A 26928-nucleotide genomic window follows, 5' to 3' on the forward strand; every position below is an offset into this window, starting at 1 on the left:
CATTGGCCATTTTTGTGGAGATTCCTCTTCAATATTTAAATGTGATTAAGTCTTCATGAGCATAGCTAGTGCAAAGTTAATGTTAGTGGAGTCCTATCAAAAAGATTTCCAGTGAACACTGGAGTACTCCGAGGGAATGTGTTGTTACCTATGTTGTTTATCCTCCTCATGGATTTTGTAATGCTTAGAACAGTTGGGGATGGTGGAGAAAATTTGACTGGATTGGTAATAAAAATTTAGCTGACATAGAGTATGCTGATAGCACTGTCCTTATTAGCATAACACCACAGGACTTGCAAAGCTTGCTTACCAGAATGCATGAAATACCACATGAGGTTGGGCTCAAGATAAATCGAAGAAAGACTGATGTTGAAAATGGATTATGCAATGGAAGATAAAATATCATTTGAAGGAGAAAGAATTATTGAGGTAGAATCATTTGAATATTTAGAAACTATTAGCCTATCTCTAATACAGGATCTTTAGAATTTGAGTTTAATGAAAGATTGAAAAAAGCAAATCAGACAATGGCTAGGTTACGTAAAATGTGGAAATCAAATCGCCTGAAATTACATTTAAAAATCAGGTTATATACTGTATCAGTTTAGTGAGATCGGTGTAACTGTAAGGACATGACATTTTAAAATCAACCTACTGTATATATCAGTTTAGTGAGATTGGTGTTACTGTAAGGACATGAGTCATTATATGACAATGAAACGATATCCAACAGATTTTGTATATTTGAGAACAAAGCCCTCAGAAGAATATTGGGAGTTTTTATCCTTTTAGGAACAAATTAAAAAATTTTAAAGCAATTTATTTCCTACCTTTATAAACCTGAGTCATTTATTTTAGATGTCTCACCTCATCCACCTCTCAAATTTTGATCATGATAAGAATGAATCACCCTCTCTAAGACTGGTGCGCTCACAGCTGATCACCATATAATGTTACCAGCATCTCAATAATTCTTTCTTTCTGGTCATAGCAAAAGGATTTTGGAGTTAACCCTTAAAAATTGACACTGATTTGTATAGCTATGAAAAATACAAATTGTTTTAAAAATTTGTAGTTTTCAAATAGTTATTTGATTTTTGCCATACAATTTTTGTAGAATATCACCTGTACAAATAGATGAGCTTGTTAGCAATAATAGTAGAGTGCAGGCAACTGATAAAAAAGAACTGGAAAATATAAAAGTGAATCCTCATTCTGTGTATACTCTATTGTATGAATTCTTTGTGATTTGTTAGATTTTATTATGCCATAGAACATTGATTCTAAATCCATTACCTTGAAGCTGTTATATCAGATTTACATGCTGTACTGTATTGCTATTAGTTAATTTCTTAATTATACACATGAAAAGACATTCTTGATGAGTAGTTTTTATCCAATTGCATTCCTATATTGTTTTTTATTTGTAGACTAATTAAGAATATGCCATGATATTTAATGTCAAAGTGTAATGATTACTGTTGCATTATTTCAGGCACCCACTTCAATTATGGCTGCCTAAGAGCGGGGGAGCGAAGGAGGGGACCCCTTATGGGGTCCATGGCTGTTTGGTGGCTCCCCTGTGCTCATACCAATGCAGTATCTTGCACTGCTACTCAGTGACAATTTGTAAGGCCAGGAGCAGGCCTTATCACAGAATTTTGCTTAGTCCACTAAAGTGCAAAGTGAAGTGTGTTATAGAGTCTGATTTGAGGTATCTAAACTTTGTGAATTTCAACTGTGATATGTAACATATGATAGGAGGTGCTCATATTCAAAGAAGGTAGTTTGCTTCACGGTGTGTATCTTTAATAGAATACTGTATACAGCCTGTCAGTTGTTCAAAACAGAAAGACAAATTGACCACAACTTATTTGTGAAGTGTTGTGATATTTATTAGTTTGGTGTAAACTCTGAAAGCACAAACTTGTGACTTGATTCTCTATGTCTTTCATATCTTTGGTTGGGTTGTGGCCTGAGGCAAGATTTTAGGAATGGAAAAGATATTTTAACTGAACTTTTGGAAACGGATGACATTCTATGGTAACCCATTATCAGTAGACCCTATGTTCAATAACATAATATTCTATTATACAGTGTATGGAAAGTAGGTGGTTTAAGTGTAAACCAAGTTAGAAAATTCTTACAACAGCTAATAAAGAGTTCTAAAAAGCTTTTTTGGAATGATTCTCCAGCACAACACTTAAAAAAGGCAGTAGAGTGCTGGAGATTGCAACACACCCTTTGAACAACCTCTTGCTGAAAGAAGAAAACTTGGGTATTACAGCAAGATGAATAAGTTAAATAATTTTGAGTGTTCCCCTGGGTGCCGCTCTCAGCGACATGGAGCTCAAATCACAGCAGCCATCATACGAGGCACAGACTTGCAGGCCATTGCTTATATGAAGGTGATTCTTGAATAAGTTTCTTTGAAGTTCATATACTGTACATGTACTTTATATACTATACTGAAAATTAAGATACTGTACTACCTGTAATTTTGATAAGGAACATGAATTTTTTTTCTTCATAAAATCTGTAACCTAGTGCTTTAAATTTTGTGTATTTTTACCTTGCATACAATATTGCTTGAACCCTCATTGATAAAGGTTGTTAATGTTCCTTTTGTATTTCCCTTCAGAATATATGCCACAGATGCCATTTAGTTACGGACTCTTCAGGGAAGTCTGCACTACACACGGCTTCATCCTGTGGAAAGAGAAAGGTAGTGGTAATACAGTATTTTCTATATGGTACTTTATGCTCTTATTGTATATTGTACTGTATATCGTGTTTTTCTGAAATGCAAGTGTAAGGTGGTCAGGCAGATATATTTAAGTACTCCAGGCTGCCTCAGGATGGAAGAGATTTTATAAGTATAGGTTACCTAAAAATAACTTGTTCCCATACTAACAAAACTTCTGTTATTTATTTGGATTATCTTTTGATGAAGCTGGAAGGTAGCCATTAGACTTAAAGTGTGAGCTGGCAACCCTGTCTAAGCGCTTGAGCTGGTAGGCTGAGGATGGCGTGGGAGTACCCAGCCACCTCTCTGTAAACTCTCAAGGCTGTGAGGTACTTCACTTTTTCTTTTGGCTCGGTAGTGAGTGGACGTCTCCTTTCTCCTCCCAAGGCTTTCATTGGATATCTTTAAGTGATTTTTCTTTTCAGGTGTGCGTGATTTATTCGGATCGCCCTCATACGAGAGGGTGCTGTGTGCAGTAACTTCATGTCATCGTTGGATACCGACCCACATTCTTTGTGTCCTTCGTGTAGAGGGCATCATTGCAAGCAGGGTTCACCGTGTGCAGGGTGTAGGGAATGGCCTGCCTCCTAATGGGGGAAGTTTAGGTTGCGCAGGAAGAAGACGACCAGGCGCGATCTTTCTCCCTCAGGGGCGAGGGAAGCGCAATCTTTCTCCCTCAGGGGCGAGGGAAGCGCGATCTTTCTCCCTCATGGGCAATGGAAGCGCGATCTTTCTCCCTCAGGGGCGAGGGAAGCGCGATCTTTCCCCCTCAGGGGCGAGGGAAGCGCGATCTTTCTCCCTCAGGGGCGAGGGAAGCGCGATCTTTCTCCCTCAGGGGCGAGGGAAGCGCGATCTTTCTCCCTCAGGGGCGAGGGAAGCGCGATCTTTCTCCCTCAGGGGCGAGGGAAGCGCGATCTTTCTCCCTCAGGGGCGAGGGAAGCGCGATCTTTCTCCCTCAGGGGCGAGGGAAGCGCGATCTTTCTCCCTCAGGGGCGAGGGAAGCGCGATCTTTCTCCCTCAGGGGCGAGGGAAGCGCGATCTTTCTCCCTCAGGGGCGAGGGAAGCTCGTTCTTCCTCTCACACCCCCAAATCTCTTTCAAAAGCTCCTGGCTTGCTCTCTTCTGGAGGACGATCGAGGAGGAGCGCAGAACGACTAACTCCTTGGCAATCCCGGGGTTACTGGGGGAGTAGTTGCTTCCCTTAGAGGAGCAACTTCACCTTCAGCTGCCGAGGAGTCATTCTCCCCTTCAGATGTGTTGTAGGTGTGGCCAACCGTATGGATTTCGGGACCCCCTTCGAAGGAAGAACTTCTGCCTCTTCAGCGCGGTGCTAGGCAAGACCCTTCTCCAGAGCCTTCAGCATCTCATGCTTTGGAGCTGTGCGAAGTCCATCTTTCGCTCTCTCCTGGACCTTCTACGCGCGGACGAGGCAAGCGCTCGCGTCCGCCCCTCCTATAGCCTCCTGCTACGATGACCCTACTCGCCATCCTGGGACCTCGTCGTCCTATAACCTTCAACCTTCTATTTCTTCCCGCAGGTACCCGTCGGTTGCAGCTGATGATCTTCCAGGGACCAGCGTTCCTCCAACCAGTAGCACTAAAGGACAAGCCTGGCCATCTCCTTGTTCTTCGGGACACTCTTCCCCTGATCAACTGGATCGTAGGTCATCATTATCCGAACGCTCTTCTTCTTTATGAAGACGTTTTTGTTCTAGAGCTTGACGCTCACGAGATTTAACGCTCTTCTAGCAGGTGTTCCTCTTCCTGCGAAGAAGTCTCGCAGTCGCGCTCTGCATGTTCACGAGCATCCCAATCTAGACGCTCGCTTTCCTAACGATCTAGATCACGAGGAGGACGCTCACGCTCGCGAGGTTGACGCTCCCGTTCACGAGGGCGGCGTTCATGGTCTCAAGGGTGCCGTTCACAAGAACGACGTTCACGTTTGCGAGGCCGACGCTCACGTTAGCGAGGTAGGCAGTCACGACGTTCACGACGTTCTCGAATGAAAGCTAGATGCTCCCTTTCACGAACAGCTTGTTAACGATCGCAAGCCGCGCGTTCACCATCAAGGTCTAGATGTTCCTTGTCTAGAAGTAGAGGTAGGCATTTGCGCAGTCCGTCAGCGCGTAGCCCCTCAACCTAACCTTCGCCTAAATGACCTCGGACTGAACCTGATCATGAAGCCGACCATCCCTCAGACAGGCGTCCAGCTAAAACTCTAGTGCCATTTACCGTGTGGGGAGTTTTGCAAAGCGTTCGCCCATGCGATGCTTGGAAACGCATCCCGATGTAACAGGTTCTCCAACGCTTAGGGTTGCCCTACTCAGAGGCCCTCTCTACCAACTTCGTCGGACGTAGGTGCTTCTTTGCTGCAGCAGGAATGTGTTAGACCTTACGCTTACAGTATGGCTCCTAGTGCTCCCGTTGCAAGCACTTCCGCTCTTGAATTGCACCCATTGATACGTGAAACTTGCGAATTTGCTCACGAATCCTGTGATTTTGCGCGGAAATCAGCGATATCCACGAGCAATTGCGGTACCAACACCTCTGCCTCTGCCTCCGGCTTCTACCACCTCCTGCGGCAGGCCGATACCCTTTCCAGAGTGTTTTAGGGAACCTCTTAATAGGTTCGCTAACGTCCCTATTAGTCCGGATCGTCCTTCTTGTCCATCGAAGTAACGTGTTCTTCTGCTGCAGAGACTCCCCTGCGTCAATGCAGGCTCCCTCTAGAGCTCCCCCTAGGGAATGTTCTCCTCCTGGACCTTCAACCGAAGCCCATGGCTTACCTAGAGGTTCTTGGCTGCCTGAATGGGTGAGCACTTTCCTCTCCACCCTGCAGAAGTCTCTGGGTGTGGCTCCTCCACCGCCACAACCTCTGACTGCTCCAGTCAGAGCAACCCCTAGGATTCCTTTGGAATCCTCGTCGAGTTCGTCTCCTGGGAGTCCAGACCCTAGAAGGAGACCAATGTCGGACAAGGCACGCAGATCACCTTCATCTCGATCTCATGCCAAGGGCCATCCTTCTGATTCTTACATGCCCAACCTGCCTTTTACTCCGGATAAGGCAAGGGAAATCATGACTAAGAGGCAGAAGAGAAGGATGAGAGGCATAACACCACCTCACTCCGACATCATCCACCTTAGGACGAGTAGGGACATAGGCTCGCCCAGGAAGACAGCTGTCCATCCCTTCAAACCCTCAAGAAATTTAGGTAGTGCCTTCGGACCACCATCCGATTTCTTTACCTCCTACGGAGGAATGCCAAGGAATGCCTCGAAAACCTCGCAAGTTCCCCCTTTTAAGACCGCGGAGTAACGTTCTGCGTGAATGGAGTCGAAAGACACCAAGAAGAAACCACAGAACGCTGTGACAAGGGAAGCTCGTATAGCTGAGGCACAGAGAAGGTCCCCTGTGGCGGATCCCTCTATCGACACCGTTGACGACCCTGTCCTACCCCAGGCTCTGGAGGTGGACGACCCCTTGGATACTGATGATGAGAATCTTTCAAAGGCGGCTAGTCTGAACTTTGACTCTGAGCAAGAGAGACGTGAGTCGGGGCATACCTTTTGGCAGGTCCTCTCTTGTATGAGGGCCAGTATTAGGCTGTCTACTCCTGGTACCACCACCCAGTAGGGTAAGGACATGGTTCTTTCGAGATATTTGAGACCCAGAAGCCTGCCAGAACTTGTGCAGCTTTGCCTTGGTGTAAAGTCTTGACAGCCGCCAAAAGGAAGGCTATCGCTTAGATAGATGGAACTTGTAGTTCTTTGAGGGGAGGTTTTTCCTCCCGGTTTCTTCCACTTCCTTTTTTCTTACTAAGGAAGTACTATGAGATCGAAGGGGAACCTCATTCCAACATATCCCTCGACCCTTCAGTAGAGTCTCTCAATGAAGGGTTTTCTGGCACAAACCCTCTCCGCTTTGAGGGCCTCCCTCTCGGCAATTGAGCTTCTTAACATAGAGAGAGGCACGAAGTACACCATGCAGGCGGCTTTGTGGCTTGACCTGCGGCTAGGATCCTTGGGCTTCATGGTCTGCTCCCACGATCTTTCGAAGGAGTCGGCCAGGAAGACTTTGGAGTCTTTCCTGTTGTCGGTTACCCGAACTCCTGAGTTCCTGTCGCACCACGCTGTCAACTTGTGGGCGAACTCTATACTCAAGTGAAGGGATATCGTCATCGGGAAATTCCACAAACAGGTGCCAAAGGTGGAAGTCTCCCAGTTGAGGAATTCCACTCTTGAGAGTTCTTCACTCTTCATTTCAAAGGAGAGAGAGAGGGCGCTAAACGATGGAGGTAATCGTCAAATGATTCTCTCCTCCATAGGGCCATGACATCAAGGCCCTATGGTAGACCTTCCCAGTCTTCTCGCACTCAGCAAGCACTTTCTTCTTCTCACCCTTCAACTTCTAGATCCTCAGGACCTACAAAGGTGTCTAAACGGCCCTTTCAATCCAAAGATCAGAAAGGGACCAAGTCCTTCAGAGGTAAGAAGGGAGGAAAGGGAAGTGGCCGAGGTAGTCACTCCCACTAGGACTGGCATTCCTCTTCACTTACCACCTGTGGGAGGATGGCTGCAGCGCCTCTGGCAGAGGTGACAGTTTCACGTGGCAAATCCCAGAACGGTCGAAGTGATAGCTCTAGGGTATCGCGTCTCGTTCATTCAATCTCTTCCTCCTCTTACTCGGGATCCAGTGCATTTAAGCTTCTATGCAAAGGGATCCGCAAAGGAGCTGGCCCTCAGGGCCGAAGTCCAGACCATGCTGCAGACGGGCACTCTAAGAGTTTGCGGACGGGTCTCCAGGCTTCTACAGTTGAATTTTTCTAGTGATAAAGGCGACTGGAGACCAGTCATCGATCTTTCCCCCCCTGAACAAGTTTGTGCAAAAGACTCCGTTCAGAGTGGAGAAGGCAGACACGACAGTCATTCAAGCGGTTCAACCAAGGGACTTCATGTGCACATTGGATCTGAAGGACGCATACTTCCAGATCCCAATCCATCCGTCTTCAAGGAAGTATCTAAGGTTCTTACACGAGGAAAAGATATACCAGTTCAAGGTTCTATGCTTCGGTCTCGCGACAGCTCCTCAGGTTTTTACAGGGTGTTCGCTCTAGTGTCATCTTGGGCTCACAGGAACGGCATTCGTCTCCTCAGATATCTGGGCGACTGGCTATTCCTGGCAGACTCAGAGACGACCCTTCTTTGTCACCGAGACATGCATCTCGAGTTTTGTCAGGATCTGGGGGTTCTGATAAATCTTGAAAAGTCATTACTGCAACTTTATCAAAGGCTGGTATACCTCGGTATGATAATAGACACCGTCCACCAGAAAGTCTTTCCATCAGACAAAAGAGTACACAGACAGAGAAGTGGCTTCACCCTTCCTCAGAAAAGTTCTTTCGGCCTCGGTTGAGTCTGCTTGTTCATCTAACCTCTCTCATCCGTCTGGTTCTGAATGGCTGCCTCAGGATAAGATCCCTACAATGGCAGCTAAAGTCCGTGTGGAACCAACACTCAGATCCACCGGACACTGGAGTTCCAATAACTCGTGATCAGGTGACGTACTTGAATTGGTTTAGGGGGCCTCACTTGCTGCATCACACTATCTCAGGCCTTTGGTCAGAGTCGGTAAGGTACCAGTACATAAATCTTCTAAAGGTGAGGGCAGCATACCTAGCTCTTTATCAGTTCCAACAGTTGCTGGCAGGTCACTCAGTGGTGTTCATGAGCGACAACACCACAGTAGTGGCTTACATAAACAAACAAGGCGGCACCTTTTCACAGCCTCTATGCCATCTTGCAGTCAAGATCCTCAGTTGTTCAGAAGAACATTCAGTGTCCCTATCAGTTTGCTTCATTCCCGGCAAGAGGAATGTGCTCTTGGACAATCTGAGCAGAGCGACTCAGATGGTAGGCTCTGAATGGTCTTTGAATCATCAAATAGCCAACAAAGTCCTGACTTAGTGGGATTCCCCGACTGTAGACCTGTTCGCAACAGCAAGCTTTCGCTGTACTGTTCTCCAGTCCTGGACCCTCAGGCTCTATAGCAAGATACATTTTAACAGTGGTGGGACGACATCGACGTGTACGCCTTTCCCCCATTCTGTCTGATGAGAAGACTGCTCAACAAGACGAGAGCATCCAAAGACCTAATGATAACCCTTGTAGCTCTGCTATGGCATCACGCCAATTGGTTTCCGGACCTCCTGCAATTTTTAATAGATCTACCGAGAGAGCTCCCTCCACGATCAGATCTACTCAAACAACTACATGCAAACATCTTTCACAGAACTGTGCGGTCGCTTCGACTTCACGCCTGGAAACTATCCAGCGTCTCCTCTCGCAGAAGGACTTTTCACAACAAGTTATGGAAAGAATGTCCAGCTACTTGTTTAAGTCCTCAGCCTTAGTCAACCAGGTAAAATGGAGAGTCTTTTGTAGTTGGTGTTGTGGAAGGAATATCTCTACTTGATGTCACTATACCAGTAATAGCGGAGTTCCTTGTATACTTTCGGGAGGAAAAGATGCTTTTAGTCTCGGCGGTGAAAGGCTATCGCTCGGCCGTAAGCCTCGCCTTTAAACTGAAAGGAGTTAACATTTCCTCTTTGTTGGAGCTTTCTTTACTCATACAGAGTTATGAGATCACTTGCCCTTAGTCAGAGATTAGGCCTCCTCCTTGGAACGTGGTTCGCTTCTTGAAATCCTTAAAAGGACCTCCCTACGAACCATTACTCCATGTAACTGACCGAAACCTTACTTTGAAGACGGCGTTCCTGCTCGCTTTAGCCTCGGCAAAGAGAGTCGGTGAACTTTATGGCCTCACATATGACATCGTCCATTCAAGGGGATGGGTGGAAGTAACACTCAGCTTTATTCCTGAGTTCATTGCTAAGATTCAAAATCCTGGGGTACAGGACCATAGGTTTGGGCCCTTTTCAGATTGCGAGTCTCTGTTTTGCAACCAATGACCCAGATCAGTTGTTACTATGTCCAGTGAGGAGTTTGAGATACTATCTTAAACGCACTTCAGCAACATGGCCCCGTCTAACACCTCTGTATGTTAGCTCAGGGAGAATAAAGAGGAGGATCACTGAAAACACTTTCTCTCACTGGATTTTCCAGGTGATTGAAAGAGAATTGGCTCCTGATCCTCCTCCAGCTTGATGACCTAGAGCCCATGATGTCAGGGGAATTTGTATTTCCTTGGCATTTAAACGCAACTTTCCGTGTTGCAAGTACTACAAACGGGCGTGTTGAAGAGACAAACTACTCTCACAGCCCATTACTTGAAAGACATGACCCACAGGAGACTCAATAGTTTCACTATCGGTCATGTGGTGGCTGCTCAACAAGTGGTTTAAGAATACCTCCAGACTGTGCCACCGCACAGTTCAGTGAACGTCTTCCCAGACTACCAGACTTTCTAATTAGGACTGAATATGAGGCAAGAGTCAGGCTGAGTAGATCTATCAACTCAGCCACGATGGCGGAGATGACTTCGTTGGTTTACGCCGATGAGCCTCTTATTAAGATCCTGACAAAGTCCTTGCTTCACACACTTCAGTGTGACGCATATGACTTTGCGATAGCTCGACGTTCTTGCCGTAAGCACGTTTTAGCTGAGGCATCCATGAGGCATGAGCCTAACCGATTGATTAAGGCCTCGGTCTGGGGTGCAGATCTATTCCAGGAGGACGTGGTTAATAGCGTCCTCAGTGAGGCAGGCAGGGTCAACCAGAGCCTCAGAGTCAGGTGGGGTCTCATCCCTAAAAGGAAATTCGAACCCACCGAAACGCAATCAAGAGGCAGGAAAAGACCGAGGAGGTTTCACACCTTCCAAGGTCCACAAGCCCAACCTGTGGTACAAGCATTGCCTGTATCCCAGGTGTGCCATCCTTCCACCTCTAAACCTCAGCCCCAACAACAATATGTGTTGGTAAGCCAGCCACCTCAACAATCTATTCCGTTCTCTACGTTTCCTGCTTATAACCCTTCCTTTGAATCACAAGAAGTGGTTCACGGGTATAATAGGCAGGCGAGAGGTAGTAGGGCTAAGGGATCCTTTCGCCATAGAGGCGGCGGTAGAGTTCCCGGGAGGGGCAGAGGTTTCCGAGGGAGCGTGGTGGCAGACCTTCTGCAAACCAATGAGGATCCTCAGGTAGGGGGGAGGCTATACCTTTTCCAGAGCCGTTGGACTTTCAACAAATGGGCACACAGCATAGTAACAAAAGGCCTAGGGTGGAGTTGGATACAAGGGCCCCCTTAAAATTTCAAGGTCGCTTATTCAGCGTGCCAAAGAAACTCAGACAAACGAAGAGTCATCTTAGATCTGTCCCATTTGAATACATACAGTACATTCAATGCAACAAGTTCCATTTGCTGACTGTCACGCAGGTGCGGACCTTACTTCCCTGTGGGGCCGTCACCACCTCTATAGATCTTACAGATGCTTATTATCATGTTCCGATAGCAAGGCATTTTCGTCCTTTTCTAGCGTTCAAGCTAGGCAAACGAGCATACACCTTCAAAGTGATGCCGTTTGGACTCAATATAGCTCCCAGAATATTCACGAAGTTAGCGGAAACAGTGGTCCAAGAGCTGAGGACTCGAGGAATACGGCTAGTGGCCTATCTAGACGATTAGCTTATTTGGGCCAACAGCGTCGAGGAATGCCACAAGACGACGGACAAAGTAATAAAGTTCCTGGAACACTTAGGGTTCCAAATAAATTTCAAAAAGTCCCGCCTGGTTCCGGCATCATGCTTCCAGTGGTTAGGTCTACAGTGGAATCTGACCACACACAAACTGTCGATTCCACCAAAAGAGAGGAAAAAGATAACAAAGAACACGAAAAGTTTTCTCAAGGACAAACTAACATCCCGGAGAAACCAAGAAAGGATCTTAGGCTCACTCCAGATTGCTTCGGTAACAGACACACTACTGAAAGCCAAACTGAAGGACATCAATCGAGTTTGGCGATCCAGAGTAAACAGCAAAAATGGAGACGAAATTTCTCGGATTCCATCTATCCTCAGGAAAAGACTTCAGCCTTGGACGAAAGTAAAAAACTTGGCAAAATGAGTACCTCTTCATTTTCCACCGCCGGCGTTAGTAATCCATACGGATGCCTCCCTAAGCGGTTGGGGAGGTTACTCCCAATTCGAAAAGGTCCAAGGTTTATGGTCAGTGACATTCCGTCAACTACACATCAATATCCTAGAGGCCATGACAGTGCTCTTGACTCTAAAAAAGCTTTCCCCATCAAAGAAACAACATACCAGGTTAATACTAGACAGCGCGGTGATAGTCCACTGCATCAACAGGGGAGGTTCCATATCAAGTCACATAAATCATGTGATGATTGCAATCTTTTCATTGGCAACAAAGAACCATTGGCACTTGTCAGCGGTTCACCTGGCAGATGTAAGGAACATAGCGCCGATACACTTTCAAGGACAACTCTGCTGGAGTCGGAATGGTCCTTGGACCAAGAGTCATCCAATTGGATTTGCCAATAAGTTCCAAATCTCCTAGTAGATCTATTCGACACGGAATCCAACCACAAACTGCAATGTTATGTAGCCCCCAACCTGGACCCTCTGGCCTATGCCACAGACGCCATGTCCATAGATTGGAACAACTGGCAGAGGATTTACCTGTTTCCTCCTGTAAACATGCTGATAAAAGTCCTAGACAGGCTCAGAACTTTCAAAGGGCAGATTGCCCTAGTGGCTCCCAATTGGCCAAAAAGCAACTGGTTTCCTCTCTTGGTGGAACTGAGACTCTGGCCTTGGCGGATTCCCAACCCGAAGTTAACACAAACAGTACAAACTCGCAGTGTGTCAGCTTCCTCAAGAATTCAGAGTGCCCTAACTTTATGAACTTCATGAAATTTGCAGCACAAAAGGATGCTGATACTGACCCTCTTAACACATTGTTCCTAGAGTCGGACAAGAGAGAATCCACCCTTCGGCAATATAATTCTGCTGTAAAGAAGTTAGCAAAATTTTTGAAAGACTCAGATGTTCAGACGATGACTGCCAATCTGGCAGTTACCTTTTTCAGAACTTTGTTTGAAGGGGGACTAGCCGCTAATACTATTACTACAATAAGTCCACTTTAAAGAAAATATTTCAGTTCTGGTTCAATATTGATCATACAGATTCGTATTTTTCATCTATCCCCAAAGCTTGTGCTAGACTAAAACCAGCAACTCGTCCTCACACGGTTTCCTGGTTTTTAAATGATGTCCTTAAATTAGCCTCTGATACTGATAATGACTCATGCACTTATATAACGCTTCTTAGGAAGATGCTATTTTTAATAAGTTTAGCTTCAGGAGCCAGAATATCTGAACTCTCGGCGTTATCTAGAGAGCCAGGTCACATTGACTTTCTTTCTTCTGGTGAAATATTACTCTCTCCAGATAGACGTTTCTTAGCAAAGAATGAGGACCCACAGAATAGATGGACCCCGTGGAAGATTGTCCCTCTTCCAAAGGATCTATCCCTGTGCCCAGTTAACACTCTTAAAGCCTATTTGAATAGAACTCCTAATACGTCTTCAGGCCCTTTGTTTATTAGAGAACATGGAGGATCCATTTCCCTAAAAGGAATCAGACAACAGAATCTTTATTTTATCAAACAAGCCAACCCGGCTTCTGTCCCATATGCCCATGATATCCGAGCAGTAGCAACATCAGTCAATTATTTTCATCACATGAATTTTGAAGAATTGAAAGGATATACCGGCTGGAAATCACCAGCTGTATTCAAACGCCACTATTTAAAATCCTTGGAAGCCCTAAAATTTGCAACAGTGGCAGGAGGGAACGTGGTTCCCCCAGATATAACAGAACCATTATAACAAGGTCCTATCTTCTTTTCTCTTTTTCCTTTTTGTGCCTTGTCTCCTTATAAGGAGTGAGGCGACACCTGCCTTGCCTATTCCCCCTACCTTACTCTTGACATTCATTTGGTTTGCACCTTACCCCATGGTTATGACGTTTATATACTACTAATGTCTTCTTGTTATTGTTAGACATCTCATGTTCTTTATTGTAGGAAGTTTTTCCCTATTTTACCAAAAAGTTTTGAGTCTGAATCTGTATTGTACTTTAAGAGATTGGGATATTAAGGTTTATTATTAAAACACTCCTAATTAAATTATTCTATTTTGTTTCAGTTCCTTATCTTTATGTGTATTTCCAAGCTTAAGGGACCAATTCTCTGTTACTATTTCATGGAGCGACACAGGTCGAGCCCAGAAAAGGGATTTTGACAAAGGAAAAATCTATTTCTGGGCGAGGGACCTGTGTCGCCCAGTGAACCCACCCCCTTTTTTCCTCACCCTAGGCTGGTCCAAGCTTGGGGTGCTAGTAGGAATGAGGGAAGAAGCATGGGTAGTGGTAGGGGTGGGGGTGGGGGTAGTCGTCGTAGCGGGCAGTAGTTGGATGTAGCACGGCACTTCGTAGTATCGGGGGATATTTAGGAAGGTGAGGACTAATTGGTAATGGACCTCTGGTAGTTGTTCTAACACGCCCCAGTTACTATACCGACACTATTAGAGTGAGCGAGCTGGGTTTATTCCTAGCATTCCATGCAACTTTTTCTCTGGTATATTTAGCTGTATTTATACCTTAGAAATGGTGCTATAAGGAGCATTTCACGGAGCGACACAGGTCGAGCCCAGAAATGAAAATTTAGAAAAATTAAATTTTTTTTTTTAGAAATTACAGGCTTGATGTTTTATCATTATTTCATTTTTATTTTTAGGTAGCAATCTTAAATGATTCAATTTAAAAATTTTTTTTTTTCTTTTATTACGGTTAATAATTGGGATTTTGTTGTGAGCTCTTGAAAAGGTATTACAGTTTATTGTGCATATGCTTCTTGATTAGCTGTATTTTTAGTAATTTACTTATAAAACGAGAGTAGGAAAAGCATCTGGTATGGCTGGTGTGAGAGCTGAGATGTTGAAGGAGGGGGGTGTGACTGTACTTGAATGGTTGGTGAGATTGTTTGATATGTGTTTTGTGTTGTCAATGGTACCAGTAGATTGGGTTTGTGCATGTATTGTACCACTATATAAGGGTAAGGGAGATGTGTATGAGTGTTGTAATTCAAGAGGTATTAGTTTGTTAAGCGTAGTTGGAAAAGTGTATGGTAGAGTAATGATTAATAGGATCAAGGATAAAACAGAGAATGCAATCTTAAAAATACAGGGTGGTTTTAGAAGAGGTATGGGTTGTATGAATCAGATTTTTACAGTTAGGCAGATATGCGAGAAATATTTAGCAAAAGGTAAGGAGGTGTATGTTGCGTTTATGGATCTGGAGAAAGCATATGATAGAGTTGATAGGGAAGCAGTGTGGAATGTGATGATGTTATGTGGAGTTGGTGGAAGGTTGTTGCAAGCAGTGATAAGTTTTTACAAAGGTAGTAAAGCATGTGTTAGGATAGGAAATGAAGTGAGTGATTGGTTTCCGGTGAGAGTGGGGCTGAGACAGGGATGTGTGATGTCGCCGTGGTTGTTTAACTTGTATGTTGATGGAGTGGTGAGAGAGGTGAATGCTCGAGTGCTTGGACGAGGATTAAAAGTGGTAGACGAGAATGACCATGAATGGGAGGTAAATCAGTTTTTGTTTGCGGATGATACTGTACTGGTTGCAGACACAGAAGAGAAGCTTGGACGATTAGTGACAGAATTTGGAAGGGTGTGTGAGAGAAGGAAGTTGAGAGTTAATGTGGGTAAGAGTAAGGTTATGAGATGTACGAGAAGGGAAGGTGGTGCAAGGTTGAATGTCATGTTGAATGGAGAGTTACTTGAGGAGGTGGATCACTTTAAGTACTTGGGGTCTGTTGTTGCAGCAAATGGTGGAGTGGAAGCAGATGTACGTCAGAGAGTGAATGAAGGTTGCAAAGTGTTGGGGGCAGTTAAGGGAGTAGTAAAAAATAGAGGGTTGGGCATGAATGTAAAGAGAGTTCTATATGAGAAAGTGATTGTACCAACTGTGATGTTTGGATCGTAGTTGTGGGGAATGAAAGTGATGGAGAGACAGAAATTGAATGTGTTTGAGATGAAGTGTCTAAGGAGTATGGCTGGTGTATCTCGAGTAGATAGGGTTAGGAACGAAGTGGTGAGGGTGAGAACTGGTGTAAGAAATGAGTTAGCAGCTAGAGTGGATATGAATGTGTTGAGGTGGTTTGGCTATGTTGAGAGAATGGAAAATGGCTGTCTGCTAAAGAAGGTGATGAATGCAAGAGTTGATGGGAGAAGTGCGAGAGGAAGGCCAAGGTTTGGGTGGATGGATGGAGTGAAGGAAGCTCTGGGTGATAGGAGGATAGATGTGAGCGAGGCAAGAGAGCGTGCTAGAAATAGGAATGAATGGTGAGCGATTGTGACGCAGTTCAGGTAGGCCCAGCTGCTGCCTCCGATGCCTTAGGTGTCCGCGGAGGTAGCAGCAGTAGGGGATTCAGCATTATGAAGCTTCATCTGTGGTGGATAATGTGGGAGGGTGGGCTGTTACACCCTAGCAGTACCAGCTGAACTCTGTTGAGTCCCTTGTTAGGCTGGGAGGAACGTAGAGAGTTGAGGTCCCCTTTTTGTTTTTTGTTTCTTTGTTGATGTCGGCTACCCCCCAAAATTGGGGGAAGTGCCTTGGTATATGTATGTACTTATAAAAAAAAGAAGTAAATTTCTCAAATACACAAGAACTCTTAGTGTACTTCCATTCCCATAGCCTGATGTGAATATGAAACTAACAAATCTTTTAAAAGTATTTTGCACTTTCCAGTGAAGCTAATTTTGTTTTGTTTCAGGTTGTGCGTTGGTTGTTGGCACAGGGAGTCCCTTTAAACCAGAAAGATACAGAAAGTGGTTATACACCTTTACATCGAGCTTTGTTTTATGGCCATGTTCAAGTGGCCGTAGCTTTGATCAAGGTAAGTCTGCTGGAGATTTTATCAGGAATTATGTAAATATTTACTTCCTAAATTCAGGGTGGCATAAATGCTGTTCTGCTTTCAACCTCTGATTCTATTGGTTGAATGGTATGCTATTGAAGGTTTAGAAGATGCTTGATCTTGTTTCTGTACTTGAAATCTTCTTGATATTATACCTTTTATTCATTGAAAGTTTTCCAAATAAAAATTAGGGGAAGTTACATAATTTTTTTATGCTGTGCAAATTTTAAAAATTGTGTTCCTACACAAATACAAACCCTCGAAAACAATAACAGTGAAGCTGGGAATACGTCAGTTAAGAATTATAACGAAGTGTCAAGAACCGGCAGGTAGTTATCCACTGGTAGCGGGAGGCAACAGCTGTCTCGCTAACAAACCACTTAGATATCAGCTGTGAGTGTGGACGATGTTATCTCTGACTGGAATATTGATGACTTTTCTAAAACTGTACAAACTTTTTCTCTTTCCAGCATGTGTGCGACTTGAAGTGTGACTGCTTTTGACTTTGAGGATGCCTGCAGAGATGCAGAAGTGTTCAGGGATGCTGCCGAAGGCCTGTGGCACATTTATGAGTTCTATAGAGACAGATACTCATCAATTGTGTCCGACCTGAAGAGGACATTCCTGTAGCGAGGCTTCCCCTTGCAACGAGTGTTGGGAGTGGTCATCCTTCCAGTTGGAGAACTATGGCAGGAGGAGGAAAAAGTCCAAAAGGAATTCTTTGCCTTTGGGGTCATCCTCGAAGTCTTCCACCACTGGTACTCTGCCCTTTAACTCTTCTCCTTGGCTTTCTCTGTGGCCACTCGAGTAAGAGTGGTACCCCATTATTCGTCAGGCAAGGCCTGGGGTAATGCAGTCCTTCTGCTTCCCCTAGTGAAATCGGTGGGGCCTCCTCCTTAGGGTAAGCCTCCCTGTTTTAAGAAAAGTGATGTGTTGTGTTTGCTGTGGCCCTCCTTGCTTATCCAGGGTTCCCCTTTGTAGGAGAAGTTGCCATCAGGCTCTGTTGTCTAGACACCAGTAGGAGGCTTCTGCTTCCGAGGATATCAGCCTTTTGGTGTCTCTAGGAAAGTCTCTAGTCATCTCCCAGCCCTTTCAGAGTCTCCAGGTGTCTCTCCTGAGGGAAACATACATTAGCCACTCTGAGGACTTCTAAGTGAATGCCTGACCCTTCCCCTTCATGGGAGGTCTCCTCCTTCTGAGCACTCGGTCTCTCCAGTGTGTGCTCGCAGAATTGTTACACCACCTCTGCTAAATCTTTCCTCTTTGGAGGGGAATCGTAGGAAAGCCTTCCGCTGGTGAACCTACTCTTCTCCACCTTCGGTAGGATCCTCCACGGACGAATCACCCTCTGCAAGACAAGCTTTTTCCAGACGTGCCTTGCATAACTCTACCTGGCAAGTGTCAACCACTAGTGCCTCACCCAGAAATGCCTTAACCTAAGGAACCTCACCTCGACGCACCTGACCCTAACGCTCCTCACACTATATGCGTGTTTTGAATTTTACAGAATTTTCCTTTTTTTAATATAGGAATCATTTCGTCATTTGTTTCTGGTATTTGCAATCAGCCTATGCGCTTAGCCCCATTACTCAGATATGTTTGGGAAGCTGCTCAAATATTAAGCAATTGTAATTATGTATGGTTTTGATTTAGATTTAACTTTACCTGTGCCCTACTTCGGTATGAAATTGTGTAGTTCTCTCTATTTTTTCTGATTACTGCATAGAATTTTAGTTTTTTCTCTCCTTTGTTTAACTCTGGTTGGTAGAGAGGAGAATACAGGTAACTCCTAAGAAAGTAGTTCTCGGTAAGTATGTTAGGAAAAATAAAAATTACTTAAAATTTTTGATTTTTTGTTTAGACTATTTTCCCTCCAGTCATTTATTCAATAAATTACTTGAAAGTAAATACTGTGTTAGTCAAAGAAAAATAAAGTCTTACCAGAGTTGCCATATTTTCTCATACAAAATATCTACCTGAAGCTCTAAAATTGCTTGTTGGCATCACTTGCTCAGAACTAAATCAAGGGGTGGTGCCCGTATCTTGTTCTTACAGCATTAATCTGTATCAACTGAAAATAAATGTATGGTAGGGGTTTGAGGTTTTAAATGTATTGTAGCAGATTGAGATCGGTATGCTGATAGACCACCTGTAAGTTATCGCCAGCCGCAGCCCACTAACCAATACAGCGCTTCACACCAACGCACCTGCCCCAGTGCGAGATACCTCATCCACTAAGCGAGTTTCTTCCAGATGCGATCCTCCGTATTATAGATGTGCTTAGCTTGTGTGCCCCTCTTCCAGTCGCTTAACAACGGAACACACTAGACGCTCATCTCATAACCATCACAGGGATTCTCCTTATGAACGCACTAAGCACATAACTCCAAAATGTGCTAGACGTGTCACCCTTAAATATGCTAGATGTTTTACCCCTTAACACGCTAGACGTGTCGCCTCTGAAAAGGACCAGACACGTCGCTCCCACCCTTGAACGGGCCAGACACATCACTCCTGAACATGCTAGGCACGTGGATTCTGAACACATGAATCATACCCGAACGAGTTAGACGTTTATCTTCTAAAAGTGTTAGACGCTTTTCTCCAGAGTGCTCTAGGTACATCTCACTTGAGCGAGGTCAATTTAGTGAACCTGACCATACGACGCAAACTTCACTAGACAGATCTTCAAAATCCTATTCAGAACGCACTATGTGCGTGTCTCCTGGGCTCTCAAAGCATTCTACTTTTGAACGTGCTAAGCACGTCTTAGTGGAATGTACCCTTGAACATTCTAGGCACATCTTGTGGATTTTCTTCACTGTAACCCTCATCTGAGGAAGGCACCCATCGCAGAACTCTGCCATGAAGAAGCGAATCTTCAAAGTGTATCAAATGTCCTCCCTCTATTGTGTATCCAGCCCCTGAGCTAAGATCATCCAGACCAGTTCCAGAATTCAACTCCAGATACGTGGACCAGCATCTTGTTCCCATCAAAGTAGACACCAGGAAACATAATACAGAAAATCTTAGTACATGCCTCCTAAAGGAGACATCCGTGTGAGGAATCACAGGGGATCTTTCTTTTCACGGGGGATCTGCCTGGTAGACAATTACCGTCTCTTACCAATCGAGTTTACTTCTGATCACTCTCCATTTCCCAAGAGACAGAAGAAGGATGAAGGTGACAGACAACCCAACACAGTTAAGGATGTCATCATGGGACAAGAGAGTTCCTCAAGGTCACCTATCTCTCCTAGTGGCCATATCCTGCGGCAATGAGCATAAGGACTGGAACGCAGTCCCCAAGTCATCTTGTCCTACGGATCAGGATGCCAAAATGAATCCAGGTCTCTTTGTCTGTTAAGGAACCTGACAAGGATTCTTCTATTCCTTGTGTGTCTCATTTGTCCATCAGGCTGGTGGGGAGAGATATTGTTATTGACAACGACCTCTCTCGTGGCCAAAACCTCTGGATACGGAGGAAAGCGAGTATGACTCAATCTTCCTCCTAGTCCTTCGGTATATTCTGAAGGTTAACGATTCAGGAGAGGCTTTATCCTCTCCTAAGAGCAAGAAGGCTGCCATCGACTGCCTTTTGCTGAGCTCCTGGTTGCTTAATCCTTGCCAATGAAGCTTTAGACAAGGTGTATGCTCAAGTTAAAGAAGAGAAAGACTCCTGGAGGGTGGTGAGATCGTCCTGCTTGATTCATGCGGCCTTTACAAGGCATAAGTATTGCCGTACCCAGGAGGCTCTCCCTTCCCTTCTCCCTTTAAATCCTGCGTTATCTACTTTGACGCCAGGTGTATTGATGGAGTAGCTGTTGTCATTGTCCATCACCTTCTTGGTGGCAGAGGCATTGGGTATGTAAGCCACAGCCACGACGACCATGTAAGCAACCTCTTGCATTGACCGCTGGTCAGTAATAGTAGGCTACTTAGCCAACACCGGAGACTTGTCTAGCCCTGACAAGAGGCAAGCCCTGAAGGACATTGTTCTGACAGTGGAAAGGGCAGTAGAGATCCTGATGCATCAGGCAGCGAATTGGGTGTTTAAGTGTTGAAACGCCTTAACTTCTAAATTTTGAGCAGATCGGCTGTCAAGAAGAGTTAAACCTTGATAACTCCTCCCTTAAGGACCCTTGAAAGACAATCAGGACTCACTGTTACATCCATCTGTGTCCTTTTGGCAACCACAAGCCTTCACCTTAGGTCAGGCTAAAGCGACTTCACAGAAACTACAGCCCCGTAAAGCAGCTCAAAGGGGCAAGGAAAGTTCTTTGACTTGGATACCTCCTCCCATTCATCAGCCTTCCATTTCCTGCTTACTATAGCCAAAGAGTCTCTTCTACCCTTACCAAGTGGAAAGTAACCACTGAACAATTGAAGTGCAATACAGTAGTTAATCCCTTGAGTGAAGAAAGATTTTTTGGTTTTCTTAGTGTTGTCAGGTGTATGAGGAAAGAGGGAATTGTGTAAAGAATAGTGGCTAGTAATTTGATGTGCAGGCAGATTTGTATTTGGAGATTGCCTATATCAAATTCCAAATATCTGAATTATTATCTTATAAATCCTAAATGTTGGAATTTTCATTTATGATGTTGCAAACTTCCAGTTTTATCAATTTTCTCAGTTCATGAATTCATCTACCATTGTAACCTGTGTTGTATCTGATGTAAATGCTAATGTACCAGTAACTGATATTATGCATGGATCTCCTTACCTTGTCTTATCTAACATTTATTGTAGATTAATATTCTCATGATATTCACTAGGAACAACCTAGATAGTTTTAAAGGCAAGCTTCAGAAGTATCACTGAAAAGTAGAAGTTGCAAAGACTTATCAATGACAATCTCAAAGCCATCAATGCACATTTCACCTAAATGTGAACTAACAAAAGAAAGGTATTACTGTACTGAAATCCATCAGAAATGAGAGAATGAACTAATTTAGAATGATTTAGTAATATGCATTTAGTTTATACTTTACCTAATCCCTTAGATTTCTATACATCCATCAATTTATAAACATTTTGAGAGTGAAAAAAAATATTAAAAGTTGAGCGTGGAGTAACAGATTTGCTTCAATAATATTTGTATGTCTTGTATTTATTGTTTATATGACTATTACTTGAAATGATCTGAATAAGATATTTTATTTACAGGCGGGTGCAAACATTTCTTCATTGGATTATGATGCCCTGACACCATTAGATCACATAAATTTTGACCGCCCTAATCTTGTGTCTTTCACATTTTCACTGCCTAAGCATGTATATGTTTGGGGAAGCAATTCCAGTTATAACTTAGGCCAGGTGAGTGATGCAAGAAAAAAATCATTATTGTATACCATGTTAATAGTAGTTACTTTGCATTTTATTAACAGTAAATAACAATTTCAGGACACTAGTGAGAATTTTCTTTTTTTTTGCAGAGTGATGAGTACCTTCAGTTTATCCAGTTACTAAGCTAAAAAATAATACACTTTACTACTAGTAAGTGTACTTGATTAACTTATCGTTGTTCCTACACCAACAAACCTTACGCTATTTATAGGGGTGGATTATCTTGCTGCGAAGCTGGAAGGTTAACCATTAAGACTTTAATACAAGGTGGCAACCCTACCCAACCACTATTAGTGGGGAGGGTAGGGGGTGGGGGTGTGGGCTGGGGGTTACCCAGTCACCTGTATCTACTCGCACATCGGTGAACTACGTCCCGTTTTTCTTTTTGCTGGTAGAGTTTGGACGTGTCCACTTTCGCCTTCTTAAGGCTGGCCATAAGATGATACAGAATTGCTTTATGCAAAATTCTTTTTCTTTTCAGGTATGGCTGTCCTCTTGATGCTCCCATGCATACCTGCCCTGTGCCTGAAGGGCGCTCCTGCAGCACCTTCATGTCGTCGGTTGAAACCGACCATTATTCTCTGTGTCTGACCTGCAGGGACGTTACTGCGAGCAGGGTTCACCATGTGACGAGTGTAGGGAGTGGCCTGACTCCCAGTGGGAGAGGTTTGGCCATTGTAGAAAGAAGTCCAAAAGAGATCTCTCTCTCCCTAGGTCTTCCTCAGGGGCGAAGAGACCTCGGGCTTCCTCTTCCCGCACTCCAAGACCTCTTCCTGAAGTTCCTCCTTGACTGCCCCCCCCCCCCCCCCCCCATCCCCGGAGCACAGACCAGCTTACTCCATGGAAACCTCGGAGTACTGAGGATATTGTTGCTAGCCATAGAGGAGCAAGCACCTTTGCCTCTGGCCACCGAAGAACCATTTTCTTTCTTAGATGTGCTGCAGGAGTGGGTGTCCCTGGGAGTGACTGAACCCCTTTCGAGCGAAGTTTTACTTCAGCTTCTTCAGCGTGGCACGGGGAGAGATCCTTCTCCTGCGTCCCCTATGGTAGCCTCTACTGCTAACGTGTAAGCCCTCTCCTGACCCTTCATCACTCCTGCTCACCAATCCGATGGCCTCCTGCTGACGACGAGTCCTCCCACCATCTTCGAACCTCGTCGTTCCTTAAAGATCCACAAACTTCTTTTTCTCTTCACAGGTAACATTTTAGCTCGCGTGACGGACACTCGCATGCTGTGGATCTCCAATCTACAAGTAATCGTCAGCTTGCAGCCCGGTCTACATCTGGTCGCTGCTCGCCTGGATGAGACCGGTCATCCCCCTTGTAGACAATTACCCTCAAGATGTCGGTCCCGAAGCTCTTATGAGCATCGCCACAGATTGCGAGATCAATGATCATCCTTATGATCTTGATGCTCTTCTCGAGCTCGATGCTCCTATTCGCGACCTTGACGCTCCTCTTCAGGAGCTCGATGCTGCTCTTCACGAGCTTGATGCTCCTCATCAAGAGCTTGGTGCTCCCATTCATGAACAATACGCTTTCATTCACGAGTGAGACGTTCTCACTCACGAGTCAGATGATCTCGTTAATGAACGAGACGCTCAATCTCACGAGGACGACGCACTCAATCACGAGTGCGACGAACACGCTCTTGTTCTCGACGCTCATCGAGAGGTCGATGCTCTTGCTCCAAACCTGGCGACCTGCTTCATGATCGACGCGAAGCTCACCGACCCGTCGATTTCCTCACCATGACCTTTTTCCCAGACGACCTATATATGGACAACGGTCGCCAAAACTGACAGTTCAAATAGACTATCTACATCTCGTCAACCCCCTGCTCCCATTGCGGCATGGGGTTTCTTGCTCAGTGTTTGCTTGCGCGATGCTCTCCTACTCGTTGCTCACCAACGCGACACTCAGCACTTTTTCAGCTGCTTCCTTTGCCAATTTGATGTCCTTCAGCAAGTGACCGCAGCCCTCCAGGGCAGCAGAGATCCCCAAGGCTCCCTCCGCCTCGCTAGCCGTCGATCACTTGTGAAACGCACCCTTTCATGCGTGAATCATCCAATTTCACGTGTTTCACGCATTACATCCCCGCTTTCACGAGTGGTCACAAGCCTTCAGGAGAAGCCTTTGCAAGTGCAACCACCAACAGTTGGCCTATCCCCTTCCCAGAAGGGTTTAGAGAGCCGCGGAATAAGTTAGCGGGTGTCCTGATCTCCCCTGATCATCACAGAAAGACTATGTTGGAGGATTTGCTGATGCGTTGTCTAACTTCTCATTCGAGACATCGCCAGCTAAGTCGCGTTCCCCACCCTTAGGTTTTCTGAAAAATGGCCCAGACCTGACATCCGCAGGTGAACTTCCTTCGTGGTACGACACCAAGCTGTCTGGCCTGCAGCAGTCTCTGGGTGGCCTGAGTCTTCCACCCCCATGTCCCCCGCAACGACATCGGATCCGATCTGCTACCCCCAGGATCCCACTAGAGAGGTCAGCATCCTTCTCTTCTACTTCCGCAGGCTAGTCCGACCCCCAGAGGAAGCCTTCACAGGTTTGACTCCCTGACAACCCTCCAGTTCACCGGTCACCCTCATCCAAACCCAGAGGAGAAGGCAGGAATGAGCCTAGGTTGGTTCAAGACTTTGTCCACCTGCAACTAACTCCTATCTGCTCTGGCAGTTGGAGGACAGCTAAGCAGAAGAGGAAGATGCCTCGTTACACTCCACGGCACGCGGATCGGCTTCACCCATGATTAAGCAGGGACATTTCCCTTTGGCCTTTCAAACCGGAAGCTCTAGAAGTCGTTCCACCAGAACTTCGCTCCCTCTCCAGACCATCAGGAGATGAGGAACTTTGAATTCCGAGGCTCACGCCCCTATGGAGTGACAGGCTCCCCCAGAGTTTCCATTCTGGAGGAACACTTTCTGCCTCATAGGGAACCACAGAACTCTTAAGATGATTTTCAAGAATTCAAAGCCAAGGGAAACCCTCAGGCAAGTGAAGGCTCGAGGATCCCCCCTGAGGCGGGACCTTCTCAAGAGACTACACTGGTTGACGACTTCGACCCACCTCAGGCTCCTATGGGTGAGAGCTTGGAGGTGAATGAGTTTTTGGAGTCAGATGATGACTACCTTCTGAGAGCGTATAGTCTGAAGTTCCACTCTGAAGATGAGCGCAGAGTCGGAACATGCTTTCTAGCAAGTTGTTACGTGCATGCGCACAATATATAAGCAGTCAGATCTGGGTACCACTCCCAAGGAAGGCAAGATGTGGTCCTGGACCACTTGTTTGGCACCCAGAGGCCCCCTAAGACCAGTGTAGTCTTGCCCTGGTCGAAGGGACTGATAGCGTCCAGAAAGAAAGCTATCTCGCTGATAACAGGGCATCTCTAGCTCTCTACGGGCAGGCTCATTATCTAAGGTCCTTCCACTTCCTTTCGTCTTTTAAAGGAAATAAGAGTGTTATGAGCCCCTTCCAGCCCTGCCCCTGGACTCCTCAGTAGAGTCTCTAACTAGGGGTCTCTATACAGAGACTTTCCAGTCTCACAGCCTCACTTTTGGCAGTTGAGGGCATGAAGTACTCCATGCAGGCTGCTTTATGGCTAGGCTCGTTGGGCCACATTATTAGATCCGAGGATTTATCCAAAGAATCTACAAAGCGGTCCTTGGAATCTTTCCTGTTGTCAGGTACCCAGACTCTAGACTTCTTTTCCCACCAGGTAGTCAACCTGTGTGCAAACTCAATTCTGAAGAGAGGGGATACTGCAAGTGCCAAAAGTGGTAGTAATGCACCTAAGGAACTCGATGCTTGCGGGAACTTCTCTCTTGACCCAGAAGAAGTAGGGAGGGCAGCTGATAGGTTTAGAAAATCCTCTAAGGATTCTCTCCTCCTTAGAGCCATGATTTCCAGGCCCTACGGGAGGGTTCCTCAACCAGGAATTAGCCCCAATCAGCAAACCCCTCAATAAACAGGACAGCAGGATCCTCCAACAAGGTGTCACGGTGGCCCTTTCCTGCTAGAAACCCTAAGGGCCCCAAACCCTTCAGAGGAAGGAAAAGTGGAAGGTGGTCGGTCTTGCTAGTGAGGGCAATCTCACCCGGTCACCGTTGGAAGGATGCCTGCAACGCCTCTGGCAGAGGTGACAGCACCACGGAGCAGACCCCTTGACAATTGCAGTTAGTGACATAGGGTATCGTGTCCCGTTCATTAATCTCTCCCTCCACTGACTCGTGAGCTAGTTCCATAGAGCTCCTATACGAAGGGATCCGTAAAGGAGCTGGACCTCCTGGCCGAAATCCAGACTATGCCGAAGAAAGGCACTGTCCAAGAGGTCCTCGACAGGTCTCCAGGCTTCTACAGTAGACTTTTTCTTGTGAAAAAGGCTTCTAGAGGCTGGAAACCAGTCATCAATCGCTCGTCTCGGAACAAGTTCGTTTTACAAACTTCTTTCATGATGGAGACAGCAGACACAGCCATCCAAGCAGTAAGGCAAAAGGACTTCATGTGCACGCTGGATCTCCAAGATGCATACTTCGAGATCCTAATCCATCAGTCTTCAAGGAAGTACCTCAGATTCGTACACGAGAACAGACATTACCAGTTCAAGATTCTGTGTTTCAGCCTCTCAACAGCACCTCAGATCTTCACTAGGGTGTTCGCCCTATTGTCGTCTTATGCTCTCAAGAACGGTAAATGTCTCTTAAAATACCTCGATGATTGGCTGATTCTAGCAGACCTGGTGACGACTCTTCTTCAGCACTGAGATAGACTACTTGAGTTTTGTTAGGATCTGGGGATTGTGATAAATCTTGAGAAGTTGTCACTGCTCCCCTCTCAGAGACTGGTGTACCTGGGTTCGATTAGAGACACCA

The 26928-nt window shown here is 45.4% G+C and overlaps 1 protein-coding gene and 1 pseudogene across 1 annotated transcript in view; both read left to right on the plus strand.

Annotated features, from left to right (window-relative positions):
- The window catches only part of LOC137642628 (inhibitor of Bruton tyrosine kinase), a 176977-nt gene that overhangs the window by 2259 nt on the left and 147790 nt on the right, over window positions 1–26928 (plus strand). The window contains exons 2-5 of the mRNA XM_068375345.1: window positions 1496–2408; window positions 2642–2725; window positions 16565–16687; window positions 21875–22024. Coding sequence (XP_068231446.1) covers window positions 2292–2408; window positions 2642–2725; window positions 16565–16687; window positions 21875–22024 — 474 coding nt within the window. The 5' untranslated portion in view covers window positions 1496–2291. The remainder of the gene's footprint in view (window positions 1–1495; window positions 2409–2641; window positions 2726–16564; window positions 16688–21874; window positions 22025–26928) is intronic.
- Window positions 12220–13610, plus strand: LOC137642324 (uncharacterized; annotated as a pseudogene).

Source organism: Palaemon carinicauda, chromosome 6 (assembly GCF_036898095.1).
Source record: "Palaemon carinicauda isolate YSFRI2023 chromosome 6, ASM3689809v2, whole genome shotgun sequence".
In the NCBI taxonomy this organism is placed as follows: domain Eukaryota; kingdom Metazoa; phylum Arthropoda; class Malacostraca; order Decapoda; family Palaemonidae; genus Palaemon; species Palaemon carinicauda.